The sequence below is a fragment of the Euleptes europaea genome, chromosome 10 (assembly GCF_029931775.1).
Source record: "Euleptes europaea isolate rEulEur1 chromosome 10, rEulEur1.hap1, whole genome shotgun sequence".
Taxonomy (NCBI): domain Eukaryota; kingdom Metazoa; phylum Chordata; class Lepidosauria; order Squamata; family Sphaerodactylidae; genus Euleptes; species Euleptes europaea.
This window is the reverse complement of record NC_079321.1, coordinates 9,748,344-9,765,157: the sequence shown is the minus strand read 5'-3', so window position 1 is coordinate 9,765,157 and position 16,814 is coordinate 9,748,344. Positions and strand designations below refer to the sequence as shown.

Below are 16,814 nucleotides of genomic sequence, written 5' to 3'. Positions count from 1 at the left end.
CCGTTCGCCCTGTACCATGATGGGAGTTGCCGCTTCGGGTTCGGGGTGCCATTCTGGTGCTTGTAGAAAGGGTTTAAGTAGACTCACGTGAAACACCGGGTGCACCCCTTGTAAGGATTTGGGTAGCTCCAGCTCTACCGTAACCTCATTGATAACTCTGGAGATAGAAAATGGGCCCACAAACCGTTGGCTCAATTTTTTACACGGGCGTAAAGACCTGAGGTTCTTAGTGGAAAGATACACCTTTTCTCCGACCCTCAATTCCCACTGAGGTGTTCTGTGTTTGTCTGCTTGTAGTTTGTACCTATCTTTAGCCTGTTCCAGGTTTTTTACAAGCCAGGGCCAAGTGTTCCTCACTGTGTGAGCCCATTTAGACACCTCGGGGGGATCGCCTTCTGGCGGGGTGGGTACAGCCCCTAATGGTCCAAAATCCATTCCATAAACTGCTTTGAATGGGCTCACCCCGGTTGCAGAGTGCACCGAGTTATTGTAGGCATATTCTGCCAGTGGCAGCAGATCAACCCAATTGTCTTGGTGATAATTAACAAAACAACGCAAATAACATTCCATCACCGCATTAACCCTTTCGGTCTGCCCATCCGTCTGGGGGTGATAGGCAGATGACAAACCCAACTGCACACCTACAATTCCTAAAAATGCTTTCCAGAACTTGGACACAAACACGGAGCCCCTGTCACTCAGGACCTTCCGTGGAAATCCGTGCAATTTGAATATGCAGTGCACAAACAAGCGAGCCAGTTTATGTGCAGATGGCATCCCTTCACACGGTACGAGATGAACTTGCTTAGAGAAAAGATCCGTGATTACCCACAGGACAGTCTTCCCCTGACTGGATGGGAGGTCTGTTATGAAATCCATCCCAATCACTCGCCAGGGTGCCTCGGGAGTTTCTAGGGGCTTTAATAATCCCGGGGGTTTTCCCATCAAACGTTTACTAGTTGCGCACACAGGGCAGGATTTGATAAATACTTCGATGTCTTGGCGCATCCCAGGCCACCAAAACTGTCTTCTTATTAGGTGTAAGGATTTAGCAAACCCAAAATGTCCCCCTATTGTTGAACTGTGGCTCCGTTCCAATATCTCCCGCCTCAGTTCCCTGGGCACGTAATGTTTGTTCTTACAGATACCGTTTTTGTCCGTCATCTGGGACGGGATAGATTCTTCCTCCCGCTCCCGTTGAAGAGCCTCCCCCCACCTTTTCTTGACTACCTCCGGGAGGCTTTCTGGAACTGCCCAGAGGCGGGGAATGGCAACATCCGACCCCGGCAAGGGGGTGGGTACCGGCCCTTCAGCCTGGTCCCTTCGCTCTATTTGGGAGATTCCCCCCCCCTCCCCAGCGGTAGTGGTTGAGAGTTCTCCGGGGACTGCTGGGGATGAGGAGGTGGGAGCGACCACTTCACGAGGGGAACTCGAACTCGAGTCCTGTGCCGCCGCGCGGCTTTGCGCTCTGGTCAGAACTCCTGCACTATTCCCCTCTGGAGTCAAACCCAGGTGTTCCCGTGTGAAAAGAGAACCCACCGGCCGCTCAACCTGACACTCATATTGCGGCATGCGAGACAGTCCGTCTGCTAAGCAGTTTTCTTTCCCAGGCATGTGTTTGATGGTAAAATTAAACTTAGAGAAGAAGGTAGACCAACGCACTTGTTTGGCTGACAGCTTCCGCTGACCCAAAATAGATTCGAGGTTGCGGTGATCAGTACATACCACAAAGGGCTCGGCAGCCCCCTCCAGGAACTGTCGCCAAACCGTGAGTGCATGTTTAATCGCCATTGCCTCTTTTTCCCCAATTGGCCAATTGAGTTCAGGGCCAGAGAACTTCTTAGAAAAATATGCGCAGGGTCTAAGCCTCCCTTGATCATCCCTCTGAAGGAGTGCGCCTCCCATCGCCTTGTCCGAGGCATCTACCTGTAAAGTGAATGGCCTGGAGCAATCTGGGTGCGCCAGAATGGGTTCAGAGGTAAAGCGCTCCTTAAGAGTTTCAAAAGCCGCCTGACACCTGGCGGTCCAAGGTACCTGGTATTGTGCAAAAGTGGCCCCTTGCCCCTTCCCTTTGGTTTTAAGCAAATCAGTAATAGGCAAAGCTATTTGAGCGAAATCCTGAATAAAATTTCTATAAAAGTTCGCAAACCCCAAGAACTGCTGAACCTGTTTGCGAGTTCTGGGAGGTTCCCATTCTAACACTGCCCTCACTTTCTCCGGATCCATGCTTAACCCTTGTGGCGAGATCACATAGCCCAAAAACGACAATTGGTCCTGGTTGAATGCACATTTTGATAACTTAGCATACAAATGATTGTCCCTTAGACGACGCAACACCTCCCGCACCAATTCCCTGTGCTCTGCGGGATCCTTGGAGTAAATGAGCAAATCGTCTAAAAAAACTACCACACCTTTAAATAGGAGGTCGTGTAGAATCTCATTAATTAATTGCATGAAGCACGAGGGCCCCCCAGACAGACCAAACGGCATGACTAAAAATTCAAACAACCCATAACAACAAGAAAAGGCTGTCTTAGCTTCATCCCCCTCCTTGATCCGGACCCGGTAGTAGGCTTCCGCCAGGTCAATTTTCGAGAAAATACAACCCTCCTGTAACACACTCAGGAGGTCTGGGATTAAGGGAAGGGGGTAGGCATTAGTTTCAGTAATCGCGTTAAGCCCCCTATAGTCTACACACAGTCTGAGATCAGATGTACCTTTCTTCTTCACAAAGAAGCAGGGAGAAGAAAATGCAGCTTTGGACGGTCGTATGAAGCCCCGCTCCAAGTTCTTGTCCAGAAATTCTCGCAGCACTGCTTTCTCTTGAGGACTCATGGCATAAACTCGGGCCTTGGACGGTTTAACGTCCTTAATCAGTTCGATGGCACAATCCGTAGTGCGATGAGGAGGCAATAAGTCACAGTCCGTCCCCTCAAATACATCTGCGAAATCACTATATTCTGGGGGCAACGTGGGTTCCTCCAAGGCAGCGGCGCTTCCCCCTTCGCCCCCGGGTAAATCATCCCGGCTGTGTTTTTCGCACTGAGGAGCTCCAAACACCACCCGCCTTTGTTCCCAGTCAATGCTCGGGTTATGTCCCGCCAACCAATTAACGCCGAGGACCACCGGGTAGGAAATCTTAGGCACTACCGTGAAGTGGATCTGTTCCCAGTGGTTTCCCACCCCCAGCCACATCTTGCGAGTGTGCAAATGAACCGGCCCCCCCCGCAGGTCACTCCCATCCATTTGATGGAAATGTAAGGGTTGATCCAGTTCTCGAGTCCCAATTCTCAGACGTTCTACCACCGCCTGATCAATTAGGGTCCGGGAGCACCCGGAGTCCACGATAGCCACAACGGCCACCGGTTCCCCCCCTTGGGGATTTCGTAATACAACAGGTATCAGCAATGTCTCTCCCTGGTCACTCACCCTACATGGAGCCGGTTTGGTTTCTTCCAAGGGTGCCCTCTGTGCCGGTTCCCTCACAGAAGGCCGTCCTCGTTTTTTGCCGGTGAGGGGCTTCGGAAGCTATCTCGGGTGCCACGATCCGATGAGGTTTCCGCTTGCAGGGCCGCCGCCCCCCGGCGACCGTTCGTCCCCTCCGCTCTCCTGTGCTCCAGGTTCCGAGGTGGTGTCGCCTCCCGCTCTTGTGTCGCCCTGTTGCTCGTCCCTTCTGACGGCGTGTTGGTACATCTTGCTGCAAAATGACCCATCTTCCCACACTGAAGGCAAGCTCCCTCCCTGAACCGACGTGCCCTGTCGAGACTGTAGACTCCTCGATGTCTTCCCTCTCGCCTGGGACCTGCTGCGCTGTCCCCTCTCGTGGGCGGAATAGGGATCGTCTTCGAAGAACGATCCTTGGAGAACTGGAGGGTAAGCTTGCGGTTCTCCACTAGAGCTGCCAAATTTACCCACTCTTCCACTGACTCTGGATCTCCCAAAGTCAAACAGCCATCCAGCACTTCCCACCGCAACCCTTCGCGGAAATGCTGGACCTTTGTGGCCTCACTCCACTCCCTTATCTTGCACGACAAAGATAAAAAGTCCTGTGCATACTCACTTACTGAGCGGGCTCCCTGCTTCAAACGACGCATGGCAATCTTTGCTTTTTCCCCCCGGTGGGGGTCTTCGAACCGGCGTCGTAGAGCGCACAAGAACTCATCCAGGGATGCCAAAACTCGGGGCATAGTTTCCGCCGCTGTCACTGCCCACTCCACTGCCTCCTTCTCCAGCAGGCTGATCACATACCTGACCCGAGCTTCTTCCGAGGCAAAGGTCTCCCCCTGGTCCTTCATAAAGCCGGAGATTTGGAGTAAGAAGTGAGACAACTGTGAGCTGGACCCGTCGAAAGATACCTTCAGGTCTCTGGCCGTAGGGCGTCTGGGCGTGGGAGCCTCCCCAACAACGAGCGGTCCTGTAGTCGGCCGTGAACCCGTTTGGGATTGTTGCACGGGCTGTCCAAGCCCCCTCACTGCCCCTAGAACGGCTGCCAGGTCTCGCTGCAAGGTATCTAGCTGAGTCTGCAGGTCCCGATTCTGCAGAACGAGCATCTGATTCTGTCCGCGTATCAGAGTGGCCGCTTCTGCAGTGAGGGTCGGGGTGTGAGCGAGCGTGGGGTCCTTCCACCCTTCCCCTTCTCCATACCAAGCGGCCAGCGGTCCCCGGTAGAAGTCGCCTCCTGGTTCTGACGCTGCTCTCTGCCGCTGCCCGGTCTCCGAGAATCGGGGGGTCCACGTCGGCCTCCCAGGGACATCGGTAGGCCCGGGTGGGCGCTGCTCCGGGGTCGCTGCTCCTTGACCAACCTCAATATCAGCGGGAGTCTGCCGAAGCTCCTCTCCCGCGTTGAGCGGGGCCGAGGGTGGTGCCGACATCCTAATACTACTTCTAACCCGAAAACAAAAAAGGTTGGGATTTGAAGTGGAGATCTCTCGAGCCTTTTGGCTGTTGCCTCTTCCTTCCCACGGGAAGGAGAGATGAAACGAAAGTCACCTCGCTATCCCGGGTCCGATTGCATGCCCTCGCTGACAGCCTGAAATTAAAGGATTACTGTTTTCATTGTGGGTCTTGGGTGTGATCCTTTATCCTGCTGGATTACTTTTAAACAAAGAATCACACCTGGTTCTTCACAGGTTTATGGTTAGCAAATACAAGATTAAGGTGTTAATCTCATTTCGTTCAGAGTTCTCTTATTGCGTTGTCCCTTCCGTTCAGTTTTGGAAATGGAAAACAAAATGCATACACCATTCATCCAGCGTCCCTTTTCCATAACTGCTCATTTTCCAAAAGACAGCCTAAAATAGTTGCTTTTCACAACAGTAGAGAGAGTGCTTTGTCATTGGGTTGCTGCTGAACGGTGTTATTTGTTTACAGTCGACTGGTCTCTTTTTAATGAGGGAAATTAACTCTGGTCTGTAATCCACAGAGAGCTAAATGCATCTGTGTGGTTGCTATGGATGGGACCTTGGAGGCTACCCCTTATTTTTTGTAAGATAAGGTTTTTAGTTAGAGTAATTTTGCCCAGGTTAGGTTTATTTGTGCTGCAAGTAAGATTCCATCTGTATAAACGGTTCTGTTCCGTTCTTTATTATTACAGTCTACGACTAGTTAGGTTCATAAAGGAAACATTAAAGACAGAAAGAATAAAAATTATATACAAATGATCTTGATAGACACAGGATAGCCCTAATAGACACCAGCTGAAACTGCACGTCTCACCAATTTAACAGACATTCTCCTGGGCAAATACTAGCGGTTAAGTCATTTCCAGGGATTAAAATCTCTGCCACTCCTCAGGATTAAAGGCCCTTCTCAATTTTTCTATGATTACAGACCTAGGTGCAAAACCGGGCAACCAGTCGTGTTATTTGACAAAAGATATTCAAGTCTAATTTTATTGGATCTCTGCATTCGATCGGTAAGGATGGGCATGATGAGAATAGGGTATGTGTGAATAGATCTCCAAGCTAAAAGAGCTGAAAGTCGGCTGCAACTTGACACTCCACCATATTAGAAGAGGAGAAGATGGAGATTTCACTTATTGGTTCTTTTGTTTGCAGATCATCAATGAGGATCTGTTTGGCTGATTTTAGTGGGGAGTGAGTCTGAATTCCTTGCTGGAAGTTTTTTTCTCCCCCATATTTAAACTCTGTAATTAAACTCTATAATCTGCTTCTCCAGGAGAAGGTTCCTGACACGCCACCATCTCGTCTAAGCGGCTGTGTAATTTACCAGTGTAGCTAGGGAGTCCAGCTGGAATTCAAAGTATATAGATGCAGATAGAATCATAGAGTTGGAAGACCAACTAGACCAACCCTCTGCTCAATGCAAGATCAGCCTAGAGTATCCCTGACAAATGCTTGTCCAGCCTTTGCTTGAAGAATGCCAGTGAGGGGGAGCTCACCACTTCCCTAGGTAGCTGATTCCACTCTCAAACAACTCTTACTGTAAAAAAAAAAACCTAATATCCAGCCGGTAGCTTTCTGCCCGCAATTTAAACCCTTTATTGCCAGTCCTTATCCTCTGCTGCCAACAGGAACAGCTCCCTGCCCTCCTCTAAGTGACAGCCCTTCAAATACTTAAAGAGAGTAATCATGTCCCTCCTCAACCTCCTCTTCTCCAAACTAAACATTCCCAACTCCCTCAGCCTTTCCACATAGGGCTTGGTCTCCAGGCCCCTGATCATCCTCATCACTCTCCTCTGCACCCGCTCAATTCTGTCCACATCAATTAATCCAAATATCCAGGAATCTAAGGTAGATACAGTAGCCTAATTAGTTGAAAATGTAATTTTAAAACTAAATCCGGGAGCGGCTAGATGAAGCTACTCATCCACCACCATCGTGTCCCAGTCAAATCTATAATACATAAGTATGCCATGTTTTCTACTGCACAGTCAGAGGCATTTCAGAGCAAGATTGTGTTCACCAGTTGTTTGCACATTTGTGCTCTGTGAGGATGACTGTAGATCTAGGGTCAATATATAGCTGAATTTTGGTTGTGTCTCTCTTTGCCTGTTGCGGGTCACCACTTGGAAGGGCTTTGTAATTTAACTTATGCCTGGACTTGCAGCTCCTGAAGTTTCACAGGATTCCCGGACTTTTCCAAACTTGGTTAATTTGTAGGTCATTTAAGACAAAAAGATGATAATTCCCTGTGGTCCTTTCCCAAGCACAAGTAAACTTTGCCCACTCGTTGTGCATGACCTCTCAAGGATTATGAAGTGCTTCTCACCCCAATCCCAAAATACATTTAGCCAATATGCCAGTAACCAGTACACTGCAGAGCCAGGCAGGCTCAACTATAAGAGCATAATGAGAATTAGAGATGCATTGGGGAGAATTTACCCTATTAAAGAAAAGGGGGCTGTCATACATTGGGGAAACTGAGTCATTAAGGGCCCAGAAGTCACCTGCTTCCCACAAGTGTCTCCTTAACGTGTGCAATTTTACCATCTGTCACACAGCGTAGATGTTCGAAGTATAAATTAAGCATTGTATTTAATAATTCCTGGTAAGGCACACTAATCCAAAGTATGAGGAAACCTGGTCATTCATGGGAACGGATACTGGCAGATCAAGTGTCTCCTGGATGGAGAGTTTCCCCCGAGTTTCTCTGACCTTCACAGCTCCCTTTTTAAAGCCTGCCTCTGGAGCCTCTCTCTCCCACAGGGCTAGCCGTCTTTGCTTTGTTTCCCCTAGTCCCGGAAGACCCGTTGGAATGCTTGGTAATCCACCGTGTTGCTGCTCACCTGTTTCTTAGTGTTCCCCTGTACTTACGGAACAGCAGGCTGCGAAGGCAACAACAGGTACGTGCTCTGTCGATCTGACCATTATAACAGGCATAAATATATTCGGCTAGCTAAACATTTTCTTCAGAAGGCTTTTCATACCCATCTGTCCTCCAATTGTCATGTCAAAAGTCATGAAAGCCACCAGATTCAATCAAGGTACTTTTTTGAGCCATGAAGCTTTAAATGACTTGGGCCTTCCTAGAGATGAAAAAAATCCAGAAATTTTGAAGCCATGGAAAACCCTGCTTGGCTTCCGAGATCTGATGAGATTGGGCTATACCATTAAGGTTGCCAACCTCCACGTACTAGCTGGAAATCTCCTGCTATTACAACTGATCTCTAGCCGACAGAGATCAGTTCCCCTGGAGCAAATGGCCGCTTTGGCAATTGGACTCTATGGCATTGAAATCCCTCCCCTTCCCAAACCCCGCCCTCTTTAGGCTCCGCCCCAAAAAACCTCCTGCCAGTGGCGAAGAGGGACCAGGCAACCCAACTCATCCCAGGGGTTTAATTCCAGGACTAAATCAAGCTGATTACAAAAGGATAATAATTTAACGTAAAAACACGTGGGGGGTTGGTTGGTTACCTCTGAGCCTGTTTCAGACGCGGCACTTCTCCAGCTCAGCAAGGGATTGTTTCCAATCACTGTTATTACTGCCCGTACCTGCCGAGCTCTCCTCATTCATACCTAGGTGGCTGTTAAACCACTTCCAGGAAGATGTTGGTGCTCAACTGTTCCACAAAGCTGCAGAGACTGGAAAACATGTTAAAGAAGAATTTCCCTGAATCCCTCAAGGTAAGGCAGATGAGTCGTTGCAAGGGCACCTGAATGCTTGGCAAGAAGAAAAGCTGGGCGGCTGGGGGAAGCCATTTTCATTCACCAATTTGTTTGGGCCCTTGTTGAAAGCTGAAGGGTCTGGGTTGAGAGCAGCTGGAGTACAGAAGAAGAAGAAGAAGAAGAAGAAGAAGAAGAAGAAGAAGAAGAAGAAGAAGAAGAAGAAGAAGAAGAAGAAGAGTTGGTTTTTATATGCCGACTTTCTCTGCCACTTAAGGAAGAATCAAACCGGCTTACAGTCGCCTTCCCATCCCCACAACAGACACCCTGTGAGGTAGGTGGGGCTGAGAGAGCTGTGACTAGCCCAAGGTCACCCAGCTGGCTTCATGTGGAGGAGTGGGGAAACAAATCCAGTTCACCAGTTTGGCCTCTGCCGCTCATGTGGAGGAGTAGGGGATCAAACCCGGTTCTCCAGATCAGACTCCACCGCTCCAAACCACCGCTCTTAACCACTACGCCACGCTGGCTCCACTACAGCCAATTGAAGATATGGTGGTTTGAGTAAATAATGGGGGAGAGATGAGGGGTGCTACTCGACAAGACACATGGGGAGAAAATGGTGGCGCTTCCAGCCCCTCAAGGACTCGCTGTAGTTGCTTAGGTGGGAAATGGCCCTGTTTGCCAAGCAAAATTGGTCTCGTGTGTCACTGCTTGGTAAATATATCTGGGGTTTCTTTCCCTGGTGGTGACAGAAAGTGCCGTCAAGTCACAGCTGACTTATGGTGACCCCGTAGGGTTTTCAGGGCAAGAGACGTTCTGAGGTGGTTTCCATTGCCTGCCTCCGGGTGGGCTGAGAGAGTTCAGAGAGAACTGTGACTGGCCCAAGGTCACCCAGCAGGCTTCATGTGGAGGAGTGGGGAACTGAATCCGGGTCTGAACTGAATCCGAGTCCCACTGCTCTTAACCACTACGCCACGCTGGCTCTCTCCTACCCCTAGTTTAGAGAAACCAATTTTTCCACTTGCTGTGGCATCCACTGGGTTTATTCTATAGGTGTAATCAGGGCTACTTTTCATATTCTTTTTTGTAGAGTCAGGCATGTTCTAGACATATCCCAGAAGAAAAGCCATATTATGCTCCTGCAGCCAAACAACGGCATCTTGCGATGCCTTAAAGATGAATTAATTTACTGTGGCATAAACTCATGAAACTTTTGGTTCATAGGATTATCGCAAAGGGTTGCCGTGTCAGTGTGTCATAGCAAAATAACACAAGTCCAGTGGCACTTGAAAGATGAACACTTCTTTCAATAGTATTTCAGCCATTTATAATCCATCCTTTCTGTTGGCACCCAGAAGATGGCTAACACAATGATGTTTTGCGCAAGACCATTGCAATCAGCACGAAACCTATAACCCACAGGAACGTATTCATAACAATGGTGATGATGATCTGATAAAAAATGGAAGGGTGGATTTGGGCTTTTCTTCAGACACAGGCATTGATGATAGATGGTCTGTTGAAAATGCATTGAAATTATGGTAAACAACTATCTGTTAGGGATACCAGCCTCCAATTGGGACTTGGAGATCTCCCAGAATTACATCTCCAGTTTACAGAGATTAGTTCCCCTGGAGAAAACGGATGCTTTGGAGGGTGGGATGTATGGCATTGTGCCCCACTGAGGTCCCTGACCAAAGTACGATATCTATAATTAGCTGATATTTTTCTCTGCGAAAGGTGTATGGAGCAGTACTGAATATCAACCGAGGAAATCCCTTCAGGAAGGAAGTGGTGGTGGACACGTGGCCAGAATTTAAAGCGATCATCACTCGCCGGCAGAGAGAGGTACAGCAACGGCTGCAAGTCTCTGCCTCTCTTACTGTCTTTCATACTTCTTGTTCCTCCAATCCACCATTATTTTTCTGGGTATTATGAATTGTAAAGAGTAATTAGGGGAAGCCATCTCCAAAACTGTTGTTGGTTAGATGGCTTAGAATATGCATATGCATGGTATAAGGTTTGGGAAGGCTCCTAGTTAAGGTGACTCTGCCCACTCAGATAGAGGGGTTGAATCCTCCACAGCGTTCTGAGGTACTTCCCATAAGAGCATAAGAAAAGCCATGCTGGATCAGACCCAGGGCCATCAAGTCCAGCAGTCTGTTCACACAGTGGCCAACCAGGTGCCTCTAGGAAGCCCCCAAACAAGACGAGTGCAGCAGCACCATCCTGCCTGTGTTCCTCCGCACCCAAAATTATAGGCATGCTCCTCTGATACTAGAGAGAATAGATATGCATCATTACTAGTATTCATTTTGATTAGTAGCCATGGAAAGTCTGCTCCTCCATGAACATGTCCACTCCCCTCTCAAAGCCTTCCAAGCTGGCAGCCATCACCACATCCTGGGGCAGGGAGTTCCACAATTTATTTATGTGTTGTGTGAAGAAATACTTCCTTTTATCGGAAGAGGAGAATTTGAGCTGCCGCATGGACTTCTCTTGAGAGGCAGCATAACCATAGCGGCCTTGGTGGCCCTTATGAAGGAAAAACAGCGGGGTATAAATGTTGTTAAATCATTTGCTAAACAACTTCAGGGTATGTGTTCACTAAGCACTATCAGGTTGATCTCTGCACATCTGCCAGTGTGGCTTTTGGGTGTAGACCTCTGCAAGAAGTATGGGTTCCTTGAGGTGAGACCACCCCCAAAGGGATGGTGGTGGGTTTTACCTCCCAGATGTTGAGAATACCCCTTGAATTGGGGGAGGAAACGTGGACACAAATTCCCTCAGCTTGTTCAGAGGGAAATGAAACAGAGTATGCTAGTCTTAAGCCACACTCTTAGGCACCTGTGGGAGGTAAATAGGGCTTCAGGGGGATGATCTTCGCTGATTATTGTAATAACTCCACATAGGGTTGCCAGCCTCCAGGTAGTAGCTGGAGATCTCCCGCAATTACAACTGATCTCCAGCCGACAGAGAGCAGTCCCCCTTGTGAAAATGGCAATTGCTTGGGCAATTGGACTCTATGGTACTGAAGCCCCTCTACTCCCCAAACCCCACCCTCCTCAGGCTCCGCTCCTACAACCTCCCGCTGGTGGCGCCGAGGGCCCTGGCAAGCCTAACATCACAGTAGCTAGTAACAAAGCAGAACAACTTTATTAGAACACAGGCAAGGCAAGGCCTTGACCAGCTACAGCCAGCAACCAATATAATAAATAGGGTTGCCAGGTCCCTCTTCGCCACCGGCGGGAGGTATTTGGGGCGGAGCTTGAGGAGGGCGGGGCTTGGGGAGGGGAGGGACTTCAATGCCATAGAGTCCAATGGCCAAAGCGGCCATTTTCTCCAGGTGAACTGATCTCTATCGGCTGGAGAGCAGTTGTAATAGCAGGAGATCTCCAGCTAGTACCTGGAGGTTGGAAACCCTAATAACAAACGAAAGGTGAAAATAAAGCAAAGGCCTTTTCCTTAAGGGATCATGTTAAAATAGCTATATAATACAATAACGGAACGTCAACAAATTTACAACTCCCCATGAGATGACAGTTATCATTCATTCTACAGCATTTGGTTTACTATGGCTGGTTGCTTCCCCTCCCCCCCATATTCGTTTTTTGAGTTAAATTGCAGTGGTTGTTGGGACTTTGCTATGGCTATGTCTGGGAACTGCAGGAGATTCTGCCTCCACTAAAATTAAAAGCTGTACCTTGTCTTGTGATCAGGAGACGGTGCTATTCCTGGGATATAGATGCTGCCCTTTGATGATGCTGTGGGGTAGCAACCTGGTCAGTGCTTGGATAGGAGACTTCTTGGGGTCTTAAACTTACCACCTTGAAGTCTCTGATCGAAAGAAAGTAGGTTATAATTTATATCTGCTCAGAGTAATAAAACAGTCAGCAGTTTTGTGGGGGGTTTTGTTTGGGGTTTTTATGCAAATCATTGGGCGAAAACGCACGGTCGCTTTATCCTCCTTTAATCCCTGTTTCAGCCAGGATTCAGCCTGGATCGAATGCATGCGTTTTGCCTAATGTGAGTTTGATCCTTGCTTAAAAAGGGATTAAAGGAGGATAAAGCGACCGTGCGTTTTTGCCCATTGTCTCTTGCACTGAATGGCATTCTTTTTTTGCGGGGGGGAGGGGAGGTAAGGCAGCACAGAGAAAATCTGGTGGCTTCTTTCAGCAGCAAGTTGCCCAGCCGGAGGGATAGCAGCAAATCTAGGAACTCTGTCTCATATGGTGAACACATGAAGCTTCCTTATACTGAATAAGACCCTTGGTCCATCAAAGTCAGTATTGTCTACTCAGTCCGGCAGCGGCTCTCCAGGGTCTCAGGCAGGAGTCTTTCACATCACCTACCTGCCTAGACCCTTTAACTGGAGATGCCAGAGACTGAACCTGGAACCTTCTGCATGCCAAGCAGATGCTCTACCGCTGAGCCACAGCCCCTCCCCAAATGGTGACATTAAACTGTCCCACTGTTACCTGAATCTCCAGGTCAGGGTGGTTGTGATGGCCCCAGGTGAAGCTGAATGTAGCACCTTTCTCTGACTAGCATCTCTGGTTGTTCAAGGCCCCTATTCAGACCAGTTTTGATTGCAAGAACATGTGCGAGAGTGAAAGAGACTTATAAATGGAATTTAAGTGTGTTGTTTCTTTTAAACCTAGGCTGAAAGTGATGATCTAGACTCTTTTACCAATGCTTATGCTGTTTTCTACAAGGATTTGCAAGCGTATCGGGCGTTGCTGGAGAACCCAGAAACTATAAACTGGGAACAAGTGTTCCAGATACAGGGTAAAGCCTATTGTTTGCTGGATAGATAAATGCAAGATTGAATTCTGAAGAAAGATTTTCACCTAGTAATGTGTGGGGCAAGATATCAAAAGAGCTGGTGAATGGGACAGATTTAGCAATGTACTGCCCTTTGGCCATTTATGCATGGCTATTTCTTTGCGGTCACCCCACTGAGTACTTCAGGGCTTTGCTTTGATTATGCTTGCATTTTCTGACTTTCACTGGTTGCCTTGCTCTCCCCACATGTATCTGGCGGTTTGCCCGCATTTTCTGGATTCGTGTTTAGCCAGCATCCAGAAAACACTGGGAAAACGATTGGAAACACCGGGGGGCGGGGGGAAGGTAACCTCTGACATTTGGAAAATGCATGCATAATCAAAGCAGAAAACACATAATCATATCCAGAAATCATTGGGGAAATGATCGGAAACACCGGGGGAGGGGGGGAAGGTAACCTCTGACGTTTGGAAAATGCATGCATAATCAAAGCAAAGCCCTGAAGTAGTCAGCGGGGTGACCGCGAGGAAACAGCCATGCACAAATGGCCTTTGTGTGTCGTGGGATGTGTACAATTCCCTTTTCATGTGGATTTAAGAGGGGGTTGTAAAGATTTATGGAGCAGAAGTTGATTGCTAAATAGGACCTCCTAGGTCAGAGGAAGAATGCCTCTGACAGTTCCTGGGGGGCAGTCAGAAGGTAGTTTTCTTGTGACATCTGATTGCCCATTGTTGGAAACAGAGTGGTGGACTAGAGGAATCACTGGTCTGATCTAGTAAGGTTATGCTTACGTTTTTAATGGTCTCCAAGTATTAGCCACCTGTTTTGTTTTATTCTTTCAGTAACTGGTTGGTAAGAGGTCCTCTCGTTTAAATAAAAAAGGAGAGAGAATGGATTCTACATTTAATTTGCATAATTTAGTGAAAGGCATAAATCAGGTTGTTCCTTGAAAATCTTTTCCACCTAAAGAGAGACTCAGAGCGCATGTAGATGTCCTTTCTCTGCTGAAAGAAGGGAGGCGTTTCTGAAGAGGCCAAAGAGTTTTTGAGAACTATGGCCCAGTTTTGTGTCCTGCTAGATTGCAGCAACTATCGTACCATCACATTAATTTCTCATGCAAGTAAAGTGATGCTCAAAATCTTACAGCAAAGGCTGTTACCATATATGGAACGAGAAATGCCTGATGTTCAAGCTGGTTTCAGAAAAGGAAGAGGCACTAGAGATCATATTGCAAATATACGCTGGTTACTGGAGCATACGAGAGAATTTCATAAGAAAATCAGCTTGTGTTTCATTGGTTACAGCAAAGCTTTTGACTGTGTGGATCATGAAAAGCTATGGCTGGTTTTAAAGGAAATGGGTGTGCCACTACATCTGATCGTTTTAATGCGCAACCTGTACTCTGGACAAGAGGCCACAATTAGAACAGAATATGGAGAAACGGAATGGTTTCCAATTGGCAAAGGTGTCAGACAAGGATGTAGTTTATCTCCCTCTCTCTTCAATCTATATGCAGAACATATAATTAGGAAAGCTGGATTAGATTTAGATGAAGGTGGAGTGAAAATTGGAGGGAGGAACATTAATAATTTGAGATATGCTGATGACACTACATTATTGGCAGAAAATAGTGAAGATTTGAAACGACTACTGCTAAAAGTTAAAAGAGAATGTGCCAAAGCGGGACTACAGCTGAACATCAAGAAAACAAAAGTAATGACTACAGGAGAATTACACCACTTTAAGGTTGACAATGAGGAAATGGAAATTGTTCAAGACTTTCTATTCCTTGGCTCCACCATCAACCAAAAGGGAGACTGCAGCCAAGAAATCAGAAGGAGATTAAGACTGGGAAGAGCAGCCATGAAGGAGCTAGAAAAGATTTTGAAGTGTAAGGATGTGTCACTGGCCACCAAGACTAGATTAATTCATGCCATCGTATTCCCTATTACTATTTATTGGTGTGAAAGCTGGACAGTGAAGAAAGCTGATAGGAATAAAATAGATTCCTTTGAAATGTGGTGTTGGAGGAGAGTGTTACGGATTCCGTGGACTGCCAAAAAAACAAATCAGTGGGTTATAGATCAAATCAAGCCTGAACTGACCCTAGAAGCTAAAATGTCTAAACTGAGGCTGTCGTATTTTGGTCACGTCATGAGATAACAAGAGTCACTGGAAAAGACAGTCATGCTAGGAAAAGTTGAGAGCAGCAGGAAAAGAGGAAGACCCAACAAGAGATGGATTGACTCAATAAAGGAAGCCACGGCCTTCAATTTGCAGGATCTGAGCAGGGCTGTCAAAGATAGGACATTTTGGAGGACTTTCATTCATAGGGTCGCCATGCGTCGGAAGCGACTTGACGACACTTAACACACAGAGAGATGGTTTTACTCTAGAATTAAGGCATCAGGACTTAATGTTAATCAGACTTTCTGTCTGATAGATGAACTCTGTACTTTTATACATGCAGGCCTACAGGATGGGTTATTTGATGTTTCCAAAGCTGTTGCTGGCCCCAAGCTGGTGGATGTGAAGCAGTCGTCTTTCCAAATGGTTATCCATCCAGATCCAGATGCACTCCCAGAGGTTAACCTTAAGTATGTCCAATCGCTTTCCATAGCAATGCTGCTGTTGAGTAAGGAATTAATCAGTGTGGATCTGCTGCATTTTACTTTAAAATCTGCACACCTGCTGCTTTCTAACCCTTCTGTATTAGTGCAGTAATCATGGCAATGCAGGTAAACAGAACCCTGTTTCTTTTTTTTAAGGCTAAACCCTCCTCCACGTCTGGCTTCTCTTGACGTTTCACACGCTGGCCTCCTGAATGAGACCTGGTCCCGTGGAGGCAGCGAACAGTGCCGGAAATACCTGGTCAACCTCATTTGCCACTTCCCTAGTGTCTGTGTCCTGGACAAAAACGGAAGCCCTGTATCCTGGGGCCTGACAGACCAATTTGCTACTATGATTCACGGCTATACCCTGCCCGAACATCGTAGAAAAGGGTATAACCGCCTCATTGCAACAATACTAGCCCAGAAGTTACACAGTAGGGGGTTCCCAGCTCAGGGAAATGTTCTGGAGGACAATTTGCCGTCAATAACACTGCTCAAAAGCATGAATGCTCAGTTTCTGCCCTGTCGGTTTGTGAGACTGGTCCACACACCTTTCCGGTTTGTAACAGCACCTCATTTGTAGCTTAGTTAATTTTTTTGTGATTGTGGTGATATTTCCTTACAGCGGATGGAGAGCCGCCTACGCTGGCCATTTCTGAGTTGAAAACCCAGCCCTTGTTTTTAGCCAGAAAATTAGAAAACGTGACGGCCCTGTTGCATGTCGTCCTTGAAATCCCTGCGTGGAACCTGCCCTTGCAGAAGTCCACGGCAAAATTGCAATTGATTTGAATGGATTTCTTACTTGGATCCACACTAGTCCATAACTCATCAGATTGGTGAGCCTTGCAGATGT

General features: G+C 47.5%; 1 protein-coding gene across 1 annotated transcript; it reads left to right on the top strand.

Moving 5' to 3' along the window:
• Window positions 1-8,507: 8,507 nt before the first annotated feature.
• Window positions 8,508-16,544, top strand: GLYATL3 (glycine-N-acyltransferase like 3). Its single transcript, XM_056856820.1, has 5 exons — window positions 8,508-8,585; window positions 10,305-10,412; window positions 13,226-13,352; window positions 15,820-15,946; window positions 16,118-16,544. The coding sequence occupies exons 1-5, from the start codon at window positions 8,508-8,510 to the stop codon at window positions 16,542-16,544; spliced, it is 867 nt and encodes a 288-aa protein (XP_056712798.1).
• The last annotated feature ends 270 nt before the right edge of the window (window positions 16,545-16,814 follow it).